The sequence below is a fragment of the Squalius cephalus genome (assembly GCF_949319135.1).
Source record: "Squalius cephalus genome assembly, chromosome: 15".
Classification (NCBI taxonomy): Eukaryota; Metazoa; Chordata; class Actinopteri; order Cypriniformes; family Leuciscidae; genus Squalius; species Squalius cephalus.
The window spans coordinates 24464264-24480237 of NC_137136.1; the positions used below are offsets into that span (position 1 = coordinate 24464264).

At 36.7% G+C, this 15974-nt stretch overlaps 2 protein-coding genes across 5 annotated transcripts in view; one reads left to right on the forward strand and one right to left on the reverse strand.

The window, feature by feature from the left end:
* The window catches only part of cep192 (centrosomal protein 192), a 34248-nt gene extending 29209 nt beyond the window's left edge, over positions 1-5039 (forward strand). For 2 of the 4 annotated variants that reach the window (XM_079895658.1, XM_079895659.1), the window contains exons 41-48: positions 821-1028; positions 1289-1365; positions 1461-1556; positions 1649-1768; positions 1953-2062; positions 3516-3645; positions 3899-3957; positions 4367-5039. In XM_079895658.1, the coding sequence (XP_079751784.1) occupies positions 821-1028; positions 1289-1365; positions 1461-1556; positions 1649-1768; positions 1953-2062; positions 3516-3645; positions 3899-3957; positions 4367-4499 (933 nt within the window). In that variant the 3' untranslated portion in view covers positions 4500-5039. The remainder of the gene's footprint in view (positions 1-820; positions 1029-1288; positions 1366-1460; positions 1557-1648; positions 1769-1952; positions 2063-3515; positions 3646-3898; positions 3958-4366) is intronic. The other 2 variants (XM_079895660.1, XM_079895661.1) reach the window with 1 other exon arrangement.
* A 6372-nt stretch (positions 5040-11411) lies between these two features.
* Positions 11412-15566, reverse strand: LOC307172754 (ly6/PLAUR domain-containing protein 2-like). The gene is made up of 3 exons (XM_079895343.1): positions 15447-15566; positions 14419-14535; positions 11412-12328 (listed from the first exon to the last, which is right to left on the reverse strand). The coding sequence occupies exons 1-3, from the start codon at positions 15493-15495 to the stop codon at positions 12111-12113; spliced, it is 384 nt and encodes a 127-aa protein (XP_079751469.1). The 5' UTR covers positions 15496-15566; the 3' UTR covers positions 11412-12110.
* Positions 15567-15974: the final 408 nt, after the last annotated feature.

Genomic DNA, 15974 nt, shown 5'->3' on the forward strand with positions numbered 1-15974 from the left:
GTCTCTAGTTTATATATCAACAAGTGTGACATGCTGTTGCTTTACCACACAAAATCTTTTTAACGTAATGTTCTTGTTTGAAATCCTATTCAAATCACATTTCTGGTTTTCTGTTTCAGTCTGACTGCTCTGATCAGATTTGTTTGTAGCTATTCTGCCTGTCACTTTCTTATGCCACGTCAAACGTAAACATTTCAGACGTTGTAGGAAACATGCTGAAATTGTTGCAGAAATAAGGTTGTTGCAAAGTGCAGATCGAGCAGAACATTTCAGTTTACTGCTAGTCGGCCTAGCCTACACGCCTCTTTTGAGAAGAGCGGAGATGGCAGCAGTTACGTTTGCCAGCCTTACCTGTTTCTGCCGCTGCTTCATATCAAATGTAGAAGTCCAGCATTGCGGCTTGCCATTGACATGCTGTAAGACAGCATCTGCATGTCGTCTCCATGTTGCTAATGCTGTTTTTTGCCATTGGCATACCAATGAAATTTCTTCGCCATAGAAGCCAGATTCAGATTCCGGAAAACTAAACAGCGCCACGGGGGGAAACAAATCAGATCTAAACCATTGCGATACACAATGTGGACAGTCAATCCTTTAGATCAGATTCCAATCAGAGACAAATAATCAGATTTGAACTGACAGTGTGAACAGTTGTTGCACAAGCATATGGAGCAAAGCATTCCAGTGAGTTTAATAACAGAAATGTGCATTTAAAAAAAACGAATTATTTTTGTACAAATTTATGTTACTGCAGATGCAAATAAAACATCATGGTGTTGCTCTCTCCATAACGTCTATTCTTATGTCTCTTTCTTTGAAGTCCATTAAAGTCCAGATCCGACAGGATCTGGCCATGGATGTCTCTTCCACTAGCTGTGCTACGGACCGCTCTTTATGCCCACTACCCCCTCAGGCTGAGACCCCTACCGTACCAGGACAGAAACCTCAGAGCAGCAGTGCCCAACCTCAGGTTGAGATCAAGAACCGAACCCTTGTCTTCTCACCCACTGCCTCTGGAGAGTCATCAGGTAACTTTAGAACCTGCCATCTGAACTTTATCATTATCATAGTCAAAATTGCGTATTGTAATTTTGTCTTCAAGATAAAAAGCCCAGTTGTCCCATCTTAATGTCGCTATGTCTCTGTACATTCACTTTCTCAAAAATCACCTGTCATTATTTATCCAGTAACAGGATTTTAATCAGTTTGAGACATTAGAACTTTCAGTATAAGTCTGAGTTATTGGCCTAATAAAACTGTGTAAGGAAAGCTTCTTTCCTTTGTACAGAATGTTCCCTGGAAGTGGAGAATCATGGAGAGGAGGTGAGGTGGTACCTCTCTTCATTTGCACCTCCATATGTGAAGGTGTGTGTGATTGTTGGCACTTATGTAAGAATTTTGACTCCTTTCATTCCTGTGGGATTTATTGATTTTGACTTTGCTGTTGTCTCTTGGTTCAGGGTGTTGATAGCAGTGGAGATGTTTATCGTGCCACATACTCTGCCTTCAGGTGTGAGAAGGTATCTGGGACTTTGGGGATTCAAGAGAGGATGAAGGTAGGGCTGTGTGTCAAACATCATCTTGTCTCTGACAGATCTAATGCAATTGAACCTGTTTTAACCCTTTTTTGGTGGCGTTTTGTTAAAAGGTTCCAATCACTTTCCTCCCACGTGACCGAGGAGATTATGCCCAGTTTTGGGATTTGGAATGCCACCCTGCAGCCAAACCTCAGCACAAGAGCCGCGTTCGCTTCCAGCTGTGCGGCACTGTAAGTCTCTTGAATGCAGTGTTCTGTAGTTTGTGTCTTTTATAACCACACTAACCTAATGCAACTCCCATTGTTAGCTGAAAGTGTTGATCAAAGAGCGAATCAAAAAGTAATACATGTGCAGTAATCTAATTGGGAATGGCAGTCTTTCACAGTTTTTGAGTGTATTCATTTGTGTGTGCAGGGCATAAGAGCAGGAGAAGGAGCGAGTGTTAAAGAAAATTGCTCGTTGGTGAAAACAGAAGCCACTATGAAGAACAGGAAGAGACTGGAGTCTGCAGGCTCAAAGACAGGGTAAGAGTCTTTTTCACACTCAAGTGCCACTGACCGTCTGTCTTATTAACATGCAGAACTCAACACTACGATCTGCTGCTAATCTAAATCTGATCTATAGAGAAAGATTCAACTTTCCCCTCTAAAACATTTCATAGGGCACAGGGGCGTGTCTAGAGGGGGGGCACGGGGTGGCACCGGCCCCCCCTAGAATATGATTGGCCCCCCCTGGTGCCCCCCCCAACATCATTGGGCTAGATTTACTGTCAACATGACAATGCCCAACGCCATTGGATCAGAGCGCTGTCAATCACTGATTGATTTGCGATTCGCAGGAGCAGAATCTCTGGTCCGCGTTTTTCAAACAGGAGTCAGGAGAGAGACACCTCGACATGTCACTGTTTATGATATACACATTCAATCACAGTATATTATATTGTTAATTTCGTTGACGAAAAATGTTCGCCATTATTTTCGTCAACGCCATTTTTTCACAGACGAACACGAGACGATAACTATATCAAAAACAGTTTTAAATGACGACAACTATGACGAAAATGTATTGACATTTTCGTCAACGAATAAAAAATAGACGAAAATGTTAGGGAGGGATTGGGGAAGAGATCCAGTCAGAACTGATTTGCGTTTGTGGTACGTTAGATGCGCACATTTGAATTGTAACGTGCTGATCTACCCAGCGGCACACGAGTTGGAATGCACTTGATGCTGCATGTCTCACAAATCGTTCAAAAATGTAAACGTCTGGGAGAAAGAGAAGGGCAGACATATGGACAGATCTGAATAAGAGTGACGACGCGAAAGAGAGCTTTATTCGGTATGTTTTTCTGTGTACGAACACACACACACACACACACACGCGCGCGACCCGAAGAGTGCAGCCCTGCACATAGACAGCTACGCGCGCTGCGCGCAAAGGACTGAATTGAGCTCTCTTTCGCGTCTGAATGGACAAATACATACAACATGTCCGTTTTTGAGAGTATTCACGTAAACACAGTCGGTTATGTCTTTACAGAACGTACAGTTGTGAGAATATCGGATGTGCATTAGCAGTGCAATTGGATCTGCACACTCGGTCTTAAAGTGACAGTGCGTAATAAACCTAATGCCTTCTGTACACTTAATATTGTTCAAACAACAAAATAAAAAGAGAAAAGCATTCACTGCTCTTTAATAATAGCTTTAATAAAGATTAATTATATTTAATTCATATAAATAAATATATCTGCTTGAAAGAATAAACAATGATGTATGTAAGTAAAGACTGCATAATCATTAATTGAAAGAAAAAAAAGACTGTTCTACTTTAGGAGAAGTTTTTCCAGTTGAATTTTCTGATTTCCCATGGGCCCCCCCTCACTGGTTCTTGGTCCCCCCTGTGCCCCCCCATTTATAAAATCCTGGAATCGCCCCTGATAGGGCATATTTTGCTGTTTATCTTTATTTCATCCAGATCTTCAACTGAGACCCAAAAGAGGGGAGTGTATGCACCCCAAAGTCTGTACACATTTCCTGCCACACGTGTGGGCGTCACCAGCACGCTGAAGGTTAACTTCAGAAATAACTCCTTCGACACACATGAGGTGAGAACACTAATGACCTTCAAAGAAGTCACATGACGGCAATAACTAATCCAAACGGACACTTCACAGTTGTTCAAAGTTCTGTTTCTGAGGAAAAATACATTAAGAATTCACAGAGCAATTATTTACATATAAAATACATTCAAGTCTAACAACTTCAGTCATATTGCATGTTGATGTGTGCAGTGTTATTATTGCTGCTCCTAAATGTCTGGCATGAGACTTATTTTGAGCTTTTCTAATTAACTTGCAGCTAAAATTCATAAGTCCTAAAGAGCCTTTCCACATCAAGCATTCAAATTATTCTCTAAGGTGAGTTAAATCTTCTCTCGCTTATTCTCTAGTAGTAGTAAGTCTTACTGTTTTTGCTCAAGCCAATTTAAGAAATAATAGCAAGTAGAGATTTTATTGAAGCATTCCATGTCACTTCCTGCTGCCAATGCCTGATGTGAAGGCTCTGATTCTGAGCTCAGCCACAGGTCGGCCAGAGTGTTGTTGTTTTTGTGGTTCGTAGCACTGTATGCATGTGATTGTGTACTAAATGTGTGTGGTGTTAAATAAATCATTTTTAACTTGTTTAAATATTATATTAATGTGGAATTCATGTTCAACATTATTGTTTTTTTGTGTTTTTTTTTAAAGTAACATCACAAGCTAGTTAGGTGTGCTATTATACCTGCATGTTTTCAAGCATTGAACCTTTTTCCATGTGGCTTTCTAGATCACAACACTACATCAACCTCCCTGTGCAGTTCGTGCCGGCCGCTGCGGGCCAGTTTTCCGGCACGCTACTCGTACAGACGGGCACAGACGCTAAACTGGCCGTAGAGCTCAATGGAGAAGCCTTGCCATAAAGACCTGCTCAACATACCGCTCACCGCCAGCAGAGGCCACTGCAAGACGAAGATAATAATGAAGAGGCATACTTGAACCTTTTTCTTCTAAATGCTTTGCAAAAGAATGTCAAGCTTTGTGTTTTCCCCCATCCTTAGTTTTTCTAGTTGTTGTCAACTATCATCTTATACTTTCTTTGGATATAAGCACCATGCAATATGGATATTATATATCCAGCATCACAACATCATTTGAATGTGTTTGCCACAGTTTGTCACCTTCGTATCACTGATGTAATGTCTGTATCAGTTTTCTACCTTGATGTAAGGATTTGTTTCATTTTGTGTAACTGTTAACATGAGCTCACCTGTTGATAGAAGTGTTCATCACATAATGAGGCCGGACAAATATTTTAAAGAAAGATTTGAATCACCATTAGTTGAAGATTGCAGCACAAAAATCGTTTTATGTAAAAAAATTTTGTTTGTTTTTTGTCTGTCGTAGGTATTTATTTTAAATCAGTTCTTGATTAAATAAAAAAATAAATTTATTTATTGGTGAATTGTCTTCCACTAATGTGTATCCTACCCTTACTATTTAATTAGGGCCTGAGCACCGATGGTGAGAGGACCCTATTGGGAATTGCTCCATTTATTATTATTATTCTGCTTCTCCAAAGTGATTTGCTTTTTTGAGGGCCTAAACATGCTCAAACTCACAAAACTTTGCACATGCATCAGAAGTGGTGAAAATTTACGCATGAAATGGGTTTCAGAATTGGGTGGGGCAAAATGGCTTAATAGCGCCCCCTACAATATTTCGAATTACCGCTGGCGCAACGTTTCACGTACATGGACGAAATTTGGTACATGCATGTAATGACCCAATACCTACTAAAAAGTCTCTTGGAGCGTAGCCCTAAACACAACAGGAAGTCTGCCATTTTGAATTTCCTCTCTGATTTTTGTGCAGTTTTTGCCATTTTAAGGCCTCGTACTTTAACAAACTCCTACAGTTTTGATCTGATCCTCTTCAAATTTGGTGAGTGTAATCTTAAGGCCTTTGCGACGTTAAATTGCGAAGATCTTGAGTTTTCGTCAAAGGGTGTGTCCTCAGCGGCTTGACAAATGAGGTGTGCACACCCAATTTCAGCCTTTGGGTGATATATGCATCAAGTTCTATATTAATGTTGCTTGCAGTTCCGATGTTGCTAGGCAACCACAAACAGCCTGCAGTAACTCAGGCATACAATGTCCAATCTGTCCCAAACTTAACATGTTTGATAAGAGTCCTGTCCTGAACACATGACCATGCTCATATTCAGTTATAGTAATAGCGCCACCTACTGGTAGCAGGAAGTGTGGCAAATACAAATGACTTTAACATAGTCCTCCTATATTTACACATTGCCCAATCACAAAACTTTGCACACGCGTCAGAAATTTGATGTTTCGCTATGAAACAGGAAGTTGTTGTAACTCGGACATACAGTGTCCAATCTGCCCTAAACTTCACATGTTTTATTAAAGTCCTGACCTGAAGACAACAGGAAATGACACGTTTTACACTGTGATTAACTCCTTATAGAGATTTAACCAGATCAACATCATGTATGGTCAGTCTAATCGTAAAGGCACACTGTGTAGAAATTGTGTTTTTGTCAAACAGCGACCCCTAGAATCGCTGTGGAACACTTGCACTGTCGTAAATACGTGATGTATGCCGTAAAGCAGTCGAATTTTGTAGTTCTTTTTGTGCTCGGGTTACTACCCGAACCCCGAAGTTACATAGTGCCAGTAAAAGAGATACAGACCCCGTCAGGCTATGGCAGACGTGTCATTCAACCTATTGTAAGTCGATGTACCATCACAAGGGTCTTGGAAATATATTATGAAGGCTACATAGTGTTCCTTTTAAGGCCTTAGTGGTGGTAAATTGTGAAGATCTTGAGTTTTCGCTGAAGGGTGTGTCCTGACAAATTCTGACGTTTCGCCATGACAGAGGAAGCTGTTGTAACTCAGGCTTACGATGTCCAATCTGCCCCAAACTTCACATGTTTGATAAGAGACCTGTCCTGAACGCATCTACATGACAATATTCAGCTAGTCATAGCACCACCTGTTGGCAACAGGAAATTACATGCTTTACACTGTAATTCACTCCCACTTGCAACACTTGGCTAAGTGCTAATTTATGCGATTAACGCCACGAAACAGGAAGTTGTAACTCAGGCGTACAATGTCCAATCTGCCCCAAACTTTACATGTTTGAAAAGAATCCTGTCCTGAAGACATCTACATGCCAATATTCAGTTAATAGTAATAGCGCCACCTGTAGCAGGAAGTGTGGCAAATACAAATGACTTTGACATAGTCCTCCTATATTTACATACTGCCCACCGTGCTCTGTTTTCCTAAAGCCGCCGGGTGTCTGTGACACGGGTGCGAGGGCCCTTTTCATCGCTGCTTGCAGCTTTAATTTATGCTGTTTTTTGCTTCATAATGAAAAGGTTGTTGAGCTTGTTTATGTTTAAGTTAAATGCACACTACAGCTTTTTTTCTTTTCTTCAAAATTAACATTTAAATGAGTCAATACATCACTGCTTCTTCCAAAACTTGTTTTTGACTTGCCCTGATTCACTATGGTAAGCCTATTATAAATGTTTATATTTTAGACCTAGCGGGATGGTTTTCGCGGGAAATTGCATACATGCGTCACTCGTCCGGTCTCGTCATATCCGTAAATAGAGAGGACTTGTTCCGGCTACTTTGACACATGTGTGGTGTGGGAGACCAAGGTTATTATAGTTTTGCATTTTTAAATTAGTTTTTATTTTAATATCATTTTCAAATTTCCTATAAATTTCAGTTTAGTTTTAGTTAGTTTCATTCATGGTTTTGTTAGTTTTAGTTTAGTTTTTATTTTGTGAACACATTTCTATTTAGTTTTTATATATTTAGTTTCAGTTTTAGTTTTAGTAATTATAGTTTAGCAGAGTTAACAGAACACTTCCAGTTAAAGACATTTAATTTCAGCAAAGTTTAATGTTTGCAGTTTACATTTAACTCTTGTGAAAACCTCTTAATAATAAAAATAAAATAATTGTTTGAGGATGAACAAAGAACCAAACAAATGCAACTAAAAAGTAAAAATTCTATAATAATATTAAAAATGAAATCTTGTTAAACGTGGTGTATAAGAAAAAGATATGCGTATGATTATTATGTTTATTCTTTAAGTTTATTTCTATGATTAATCCTTTCAAACATTATTCTTGGATTGATCCATTTATGCTTTTTGTTTAAAATCATATACTCATAGTTATACACATATTCAAATGTTCTCAGCAGACCAGACATTTAGTATACTTTTACTCTGACAAATACACGTCTATTTCTGGGCTATAGACATGCTTTTTTTTTTTTTTTCGTTTTCTGCTCAGTGTGGTATCTTGTCTAATATGTGTGGTATAGGCCTATCTTGTTAAGGCTAGTTTCACATGAGATGGTTATCTTGTACCTGGAATTAAGGTACAGCTGTATTTGCATGAGGTGGAAATACTTATTTGGGCCTTTCTGCTTCTTAGGGATTCACACAGAAAGCGGTTTTGCTTTGAAAAACGGAAAAAAGACGCGGGCACAGTGGGGGAAAAGCGCAAGGTCTCGATACGCGTCTTTTAAAAGTTTTTAACTTGAGTGCTGCATTTTTAGAGCGTCGTGTCATGCACGTGATGCTGCAGTGCAGAAGACGCGAGACTCTCGCGCACGGGTCATACATTGAAAAATAAAGTAGCACAGTGGAATGGAAAAAAGTGATTTTCCGGTAGGCTTATTTAGGAGAGCTTATTAATTACGAAAACGATTATTTATTTCTGCTAATTATTATTTTGTTTCAGTTAGTTTTTCAGTAACTGTTGTTAGTTTCGTTTAGTTTTAGTTTTTCATTAATGTTGAAATTTCTATTTTATTTCAGTTTACGAAAATGTTTTTTGACCAATAGTTTTAGTCTTATTTTCAGTTTTCGTTTACGAAGTGCTGCCTTTGGTTGGACAGTATACAAATGCTGAGGGCGGAAATATGCTTATACGGAAATATGCTAATGGGACAGTCCATGGGCGGAGCATGGGCAGTATGACATCATATTGCTCAGATAAACCAAACGTCTTGATTATTGAGAGTGTTTAGACTTTTTGAAGATTTAAAAAAAATAATAGAATGGATTTTTTATTTTTTTCATTTTTTGGTGCAGTGTGTCCACACACTGCAAAGACACATATGGGTCAATGACGTGACGCCTAAATTTTCTGTCCGATTGCATTTTTTCAGGCAAAAATGGGTTTAAATGCCTAAAAAGATACTGTATATTTATAGTACCTCTCCCATGTATGTACTCACTTTAACTTTTAAAAAACCTTTACTTATTTGTTATTTTTTTTGTTATTTAAAGTGTCAAAACATCATGTGGTGCGACCGTCCGGCCATAACTTCTGTTTTGAAAACGTCTTTGAAATTACTCTGAATTTATTCAAATTTATTTTCTGCACTATTTGGCATGATTTCCAAAATGTTTTGTAATCCTTTAAAAAAATTCAAAGCATTTGTATTTATATTTCCATCATAATATACAAACAAACTTTGTCCGATGATGTCCATTTTATGAAATATCATGTGGTGCGACCATCAAGGAACTACCATTTTGGGACTTATATGTTGAAAACTATTCAAACACAGGAAGTTACATCATAAACCAATTTATAAAGGACCCATGGAAGCAGCAAGCAGGTTTGTAATTCTCTCAAATTGGAAAAAAAATAAACCTTTGTAATGGTTGGTATGTAGTTGCCACATTTGGATGTCATGTGGTATGACCTCAAAAAAAATTTAATATTAAAGTTATTTCTACAAATATATAGTTTTATTATAAATTTCATAGTGACCTTTTTTGGCAAGCTAGCTTGTTTTGTTTAGGTGGCCAATTTTGTGCCTGTAAATTATGATTGAATTTGAAAATATCATGTGGTGCGACCAAATATCATGTGGTGCGACCACTGCAGACTGTTTTCCATGATAGATATATGTCCTAGATTGGCAGTTTTATGCTTTTATATTCAATTGACGGTTTATATAAAAAAAGTACTTTACTTTAGTATCATTTGGAATAGATTTTTATGCAATTTGGGATCTTTTTTTATAGATTTCAGACAGTTTGTGTTTACTCTTTGTACAATATGAGAAAAATGCACAAAAAAAATTAGAGCATGTAATTTCAGTTTAGTAATAATGCATTTATTAGTAGTGTATTTATTATTGCCTATTTATTTATTTAAAACTATTTTAAATGTATTTTACCAGATGCCACTGCCAAGCAAAAAAATTCTAACCCTGCAGCAAGAGCAGAGTACCTTGATAGGAGAAGAGTGAAATATTATTACAGTTTAAAATATCTGTTTTCTATGTGAATATATAGTAAACTGTAATTTATTCCTATGATCAAAGCTGAATTTTCAGCATCGTTACTCCAGTTTTCAGTGTCACATGATCCTTCAGAAATAATTCTAATATGTAACCCTAGACCACAAAACCACTCAATGGGTCAATGTCACATGGGTAAATTTTTTGCAATTGAGATTTATACATCATATGAAAGCTGAATAAATAAGCTTTTCATTGATGTATGATTTGTTAAGATAGAACAATATTTGGCCGATACAACTGAAAATCTGGAATCTGAGGGTGCTACAAAATCGAAACATTGAGAAAATCGCCTTTAAAGTTGTCCATTTATGTTTGCAATATTGCTATATTCACTCACAAAAATAAATGTTTATAAATTTATGGTAGGACATTTACAAAATATAAAACATGATCTTTATTTAATATCCTAATGATTTTTTGGAATAAAAGAAAAATCGATAATTTTGACCCATACAATGTATTGTTGGCTATTGCCACAAATACCCTGTGCGACTTGTGACTGGTTTTGTGATCCAGGGTCACTAATGATTTGCTGCTCAAGAAACATTTCTGATTATTATCAGTGTTCATATTTTTTGGGGAAACTGTGATACATTTTATATGTCAGGATTATTTGATGAATATAAAGTTCAAAAGAACAGCATTTATTTGAAATAGAATCTTTCGGAACATTATAGCCTGCGCCTGAATGTGACACTGAATGTGTCCTTGATTAATAAAGTATTAATTACTTAAAAAAACTATTGACCCCAAATGTTACCTGTATACAATACTTTTATGAAATAATTTATATCTATAACATTATTATTTGTTAGAAAGAAATTCTAAGTCAAGTTAAATTAAATAGTGCACTTGTGTTTGTGAAGTGATTTTTATTTATAAAAGTGAGTTTATAAAATGTTTATGTTCAGGAAAATTCTGTGAAATTTGTATAAAATCTGGTTTAAATAAATTTTGTATAAAATGTATTGTTCATTGATCTCTTTAAATAGATTTTTAACTATATAAGGTTTTCGTGTCATTTGGAGCGACCACTTATCATGTGGTGCGACCAATAAAAGCTATCACTGTATTAAATTTAAAATAAAATATCTTATTTCTGTGGCTGAAATATGAATCACTGATACAGTATGCTTTAGTAAATTATATTTTTAAAACATTTCTATCAGTTTTATGCGATTTACAGGAAAAATAAGTCTGTTAACTGCATTTTAGAAGGCGACTGAAATTGCAGAACAAAAATATGAGATCATTATATACAAAAACTCAAAAGAAATTTAAATACTCTATTTTTAAACACTTTAATTACTGAGAACATGTAAAAAAAATACATTTATGTTAAGGAAATTAATTAATTTTAAGATAAATCACGGTCGCCCCACATGACATTTTTTAAGCCTATGGACAATTCATCTAGATGAAAAAACACTAAAATCACTTAATTTAATTTTTTTATTTGAATTTATATGTACACAACATTCTTAATGATTGAACAATTGCAATATATATTGTTAATTTTCGTATTTTAAAATTGGCCTGTTGAAAACCCTTATACGTCATTGACCCATATGTAAACACCATATAAAAGTGAATTTTGCATCCGATGACCCCTAGTGAAAATTGTATGAGCAGTAGGATAACAAACCAAAACAATGTTATTCGCAAAATGCATTGAGTTTTATTTACAGTTCCAAAGTGTATCATTAACGTTTTTGAAAGTTAATTTGTTACCATTGATTAATATAAAACAACTAGAATATTTTATAATTTTATTTATTAGAACCGCAGTTTTTCATTCAAGTAAAAAATGGTTTTAAACACCTATATCCATAAATCTAGGGCCTGAATTATGTTAACATTTCATTATACACATAGTTTACACAGGCCATAATTTGTGCAACTCTTGCCAACTTTAAAATCCTTCATACGTTTTCATAAACAATTACTTACATATGATCAGATGTCTGGAATACATGATAGGTTAATGGACTGACATCCTTATTTTCAACAAAAAGGTTACCAAACAAGTAATGAAGCAGGGGAAATTAAGTTTTCTAGATAGCTTAGCTCAGTAGTTACAAGGTTGGATTTTCAGTATGAAGACCATTTTAGTCCATGATGAGATTTAATCCATCAGTACCCTGAGTGTTTCACATTTCAAGTGTTCTGTCTGAAGAGGAGGGTGATGAGGAGCAGTGGTAGGACCAACAGCCATCTGTGCAGTGTAACGCTGGCAGCTCCACTGTAGTTACACAGGTTACTGTTACAGCATGTCACCTGGACTCCATCTCCATTACTGTCCACAGAGGCAGATGCAGCAGCACTTGTGCAGATTTTTGAATAGGAGCATGACTTCACAATGGCAGTAACACTTCCTAAAAAGACAAATTCAAAGTTTATCTAGTTTTCCCTCTACCATGTTGAATAGTTTGTTTTTTATGACTAACGCATCCAGCTTTTTGTGTATCCTCTTGAAATCTGTTCTTGCCTCAATGTTTTGGAAGCTCATTTATGCGCTTTTTTTTTTTTTTTTTTTTTAGCAAGTAAAAGGGCTCTTAGTATAGCATAATTCTAAAACTTCAGGTCATGGTGGTACTATGAAATCTTTAATGATTTATACAGGCATATATATATATATATATATATACAGGTGCTGGTCATATAATTAGAATATCATCAAAAAGTTTATTTATTTCAGTAATTCCATTAAAAAAGTGAAACTTGTATATTATATAGACTCATTACATGCAAAGTGAGATATCTCAAGCCTTTATTTGTTATAATTTTGATGATTATAGCTTACAGCTTGTGAAAACCACAAAATCAAAATCTCAGAAAATTTGAATATTACATGAAATCACACAGTAATTACACAGTGATACCATGGTCATTGAACCAGGTTTTGGTTCTTTTGGCAGTGTGGGCAGGTGCAAATCCTGCTGGAAAATGAAGTCAGCATCTCCATAAAGCTTGTCTGCTGAAGGAAGCATGAAGTGCTCTGGAAATGTCCTGGTAGACGGCTGCGTTGAGTGGACAGCACAGTGGACCAACACCAGCCGACGACATGGCTCCCCAAACCAACACAGACTGTGGAAACTTCACACTGGACTTCAAGCATCTTGGATTGTGTGCCTCTCCATTCTTCCTCCAGACTCTGGGACCTTGGTTTCCAAATGAGATGCAAAATTTGCTCTCATCAGAAAAGAGGACTTTGGTCCACTGTGCTTTATTAAATCCAGAGTCAACGCAGCCGTCTACCAGGACATTTCCAGAGCACTTCATGCTTCCTTCATTTTCCAGCAGGATTTGCACCTGCCCACACTGCCAAAAGAACCAAAAATTTAGGACGAACATTCCACAGGCCATGGTCAACCTGATCAACTCTATACGAAGGGTCACATCAGACACACACTGACCCCTTAGTATAGCTAATATGCGAAGGGTCACATCAGACACACACTGACCCCTTAGTAGCCTATAGCTAATATTAAGTAGCTGCATAGCCTATACTTACTATGGATTAGGTTTGGTTTATGGTTAGTTGCAAGTGATTCTGCTTAATTTATAGCTATTGCTATTTAGTAACTATGTAACATAATGTAACAATGCCACTGTAAAATAAAGTGTTACAGTGACTGATAGGAGCTCTTGCCATAGATATTCTTGTGCACGCATGTGCATGCCGTCAGAGATTCGCGTTTTTGTTTCGTTTTTACACGGAGACCGTTTTCAAAAACTTGCACTTTGAAACCATAGACTGTAAAAAAATAGGCCACACCCTTAATTATGCAGAACTTTAAGGATTAATCAACTAAACGGATGAGTTATAAAAAAAATTCACCCCCCTCACAGTTGTCATGAAGGGCAAAATTAGCTGTATAGACCAAAGCCACATACAGACACCAGGCTGTAAACACGTTTTTTTTCTGCTGTAAAATTTGGCATTTTAACATGGGGGAGATACAGATTTGACTCACTTTTGACACCAGCCTCAAGCGGCCAGTCAACGAATTGCAGTTTAACTCACTTCCGTGTTGGTTTCCAGAGAGAGACGGGGAGGTTGCCGCTTGTTTGAAACACGTTTTAAAGTTCTAAGTTACCCGTTCTAACCCTAACGACCAAAAAAAAAATTAGTTTCTATGGACAATGATTAATCGTCACAGCTGCTGCTCATTTAGTTCATTATCTCCGTCTATTTAAGTTCCTTCGGTTTGTATCACTCATCGTCTGGTCACGTTTATGTTAAGGTGTGTTTTCTTGCCTTGTATGTTGATTTTCTGTGTATTGTTAAAGTCTACGTCATCATCTGCACCCCTGTGACACCAACATTAGTAACTTCTATGAGGCCTCAAACACAACAAAACATGATTTGTGTATACTATAAAATGTGTTTTGTTTTTTTCCTTCCTGAATTTCTACATTTCCCCACAGTTGATGCGCTTTAATGTCGAGGGCATGTGCTCACCTAGTGTGCCTACAGTGGTCATGCAGGTGTCCAGAGGAGCCTGGCAGTCCTGAGAGTTTTTGTTACATTCTTGATTTGATGTTACGGAGCCACACACGTAACACTTAAGCGCACTCACTGCAAAAGAGCAAAATAGCCTGCTTTTAAAGAAATACATGAATTTATGTTATCAATATTGACTTGAATTTTTTTATTACGCAATCTTAACAGCTGAAATTCACAATAGAGAACACTGTAGGCTATTCTAGAACTATTTCACCACCCTTGAAACCGTTAGGGCTGGAAAATGTTGTTTACACAATACACATTACAGGTTTGGTAAATATTAACAGTCCCTTACATAATCATGGAAAGAGTTAGAACCCCAGCTTAGAAAGTAGCCCATAACCTAGTTGAATATATAGTACTGTTTAAAAGTTTGGGATCACTCAGATATGCGCATATGTATAATTTTTTTTATTTTTTTGAAATGCATTAATACAGCAAGGATTATTAAAAGAATTATGTTCTTTTGCACTTTCTATTACTAAATAAATCCTGAAAAAGTATAGTTTCCATTTTAGATTTCTGAGGGATCATGTGACACTGAAGACTGGAGTAATGAATGCTGAAAATTCAGCTTTTGCCATCACAGGAATAAATCAAACTTTAAAATATATTAAAATAGAAAACAGTTATAACATTATTACTGTTATAATAGCATTATTTATATAGAAATACTGTACACAATATTTTTTACTGTATTTGTAATCAATTAAATGCAGCCTTAGTGAACATACAAGTCATTTCTTTAAAAACAACGTACAAAATTCTACACACTCCAAACTTTTGAGCGGTAGCATATACATATAATAATTTTATCAATCCTTTTTTTAACCAGTTTAGAAATAGCAACTGGATTTCCATCCAACCACAAAATTAGACAGATATTAAAGAACTGCTATTTCATAATGGATTACAAAACATTAACCATGAAAGCATGTTGACAATCAAAAATGCAATTCAAGCAAGTGAACGAGAAGCCATACCTGAGTGTACAGTTAGAAGTAAAAAGAGCAGACTAGAAAGAGTGTCCATGTTGCTGAAGCACTGACTGCATGTGTGGGGAAGTTCACTGGGTGTTTCTGCTTCTGACTGAAACTCACTGTCTCCTCAAAGATCCACCCATGCAGACATTCTTTCCTTTAGAAAGAACAAGTGAAAGAAGGCACACGCCAGCACAGCTGGCATTCCCTCATACTTTTGGCCTTGTGTCACAATGTGCATTCTTACATGACAACAGTTAGATTTGAATTTTACAAACAGAGCATTTTGTATGTAGCTTTGTCGCCGATGATGGCTTCTTGGCTTTACGACTGAGACGCATAGTGTAAGAAAATTCAGACTAATCTACACTGACTTCGGTGAAAAATCCAGTAGCACTTTTATTCAATCATAATTATGAGGCTAGGTAAAAAGTCGAGTCTGTACATAGTTGTTTGCTTAACTGTGGCATCATGGTTAGAGTTTAAATATTCCTGTTATGTTCCCTCCCTTCCGAGTGCAGACTAAACAGG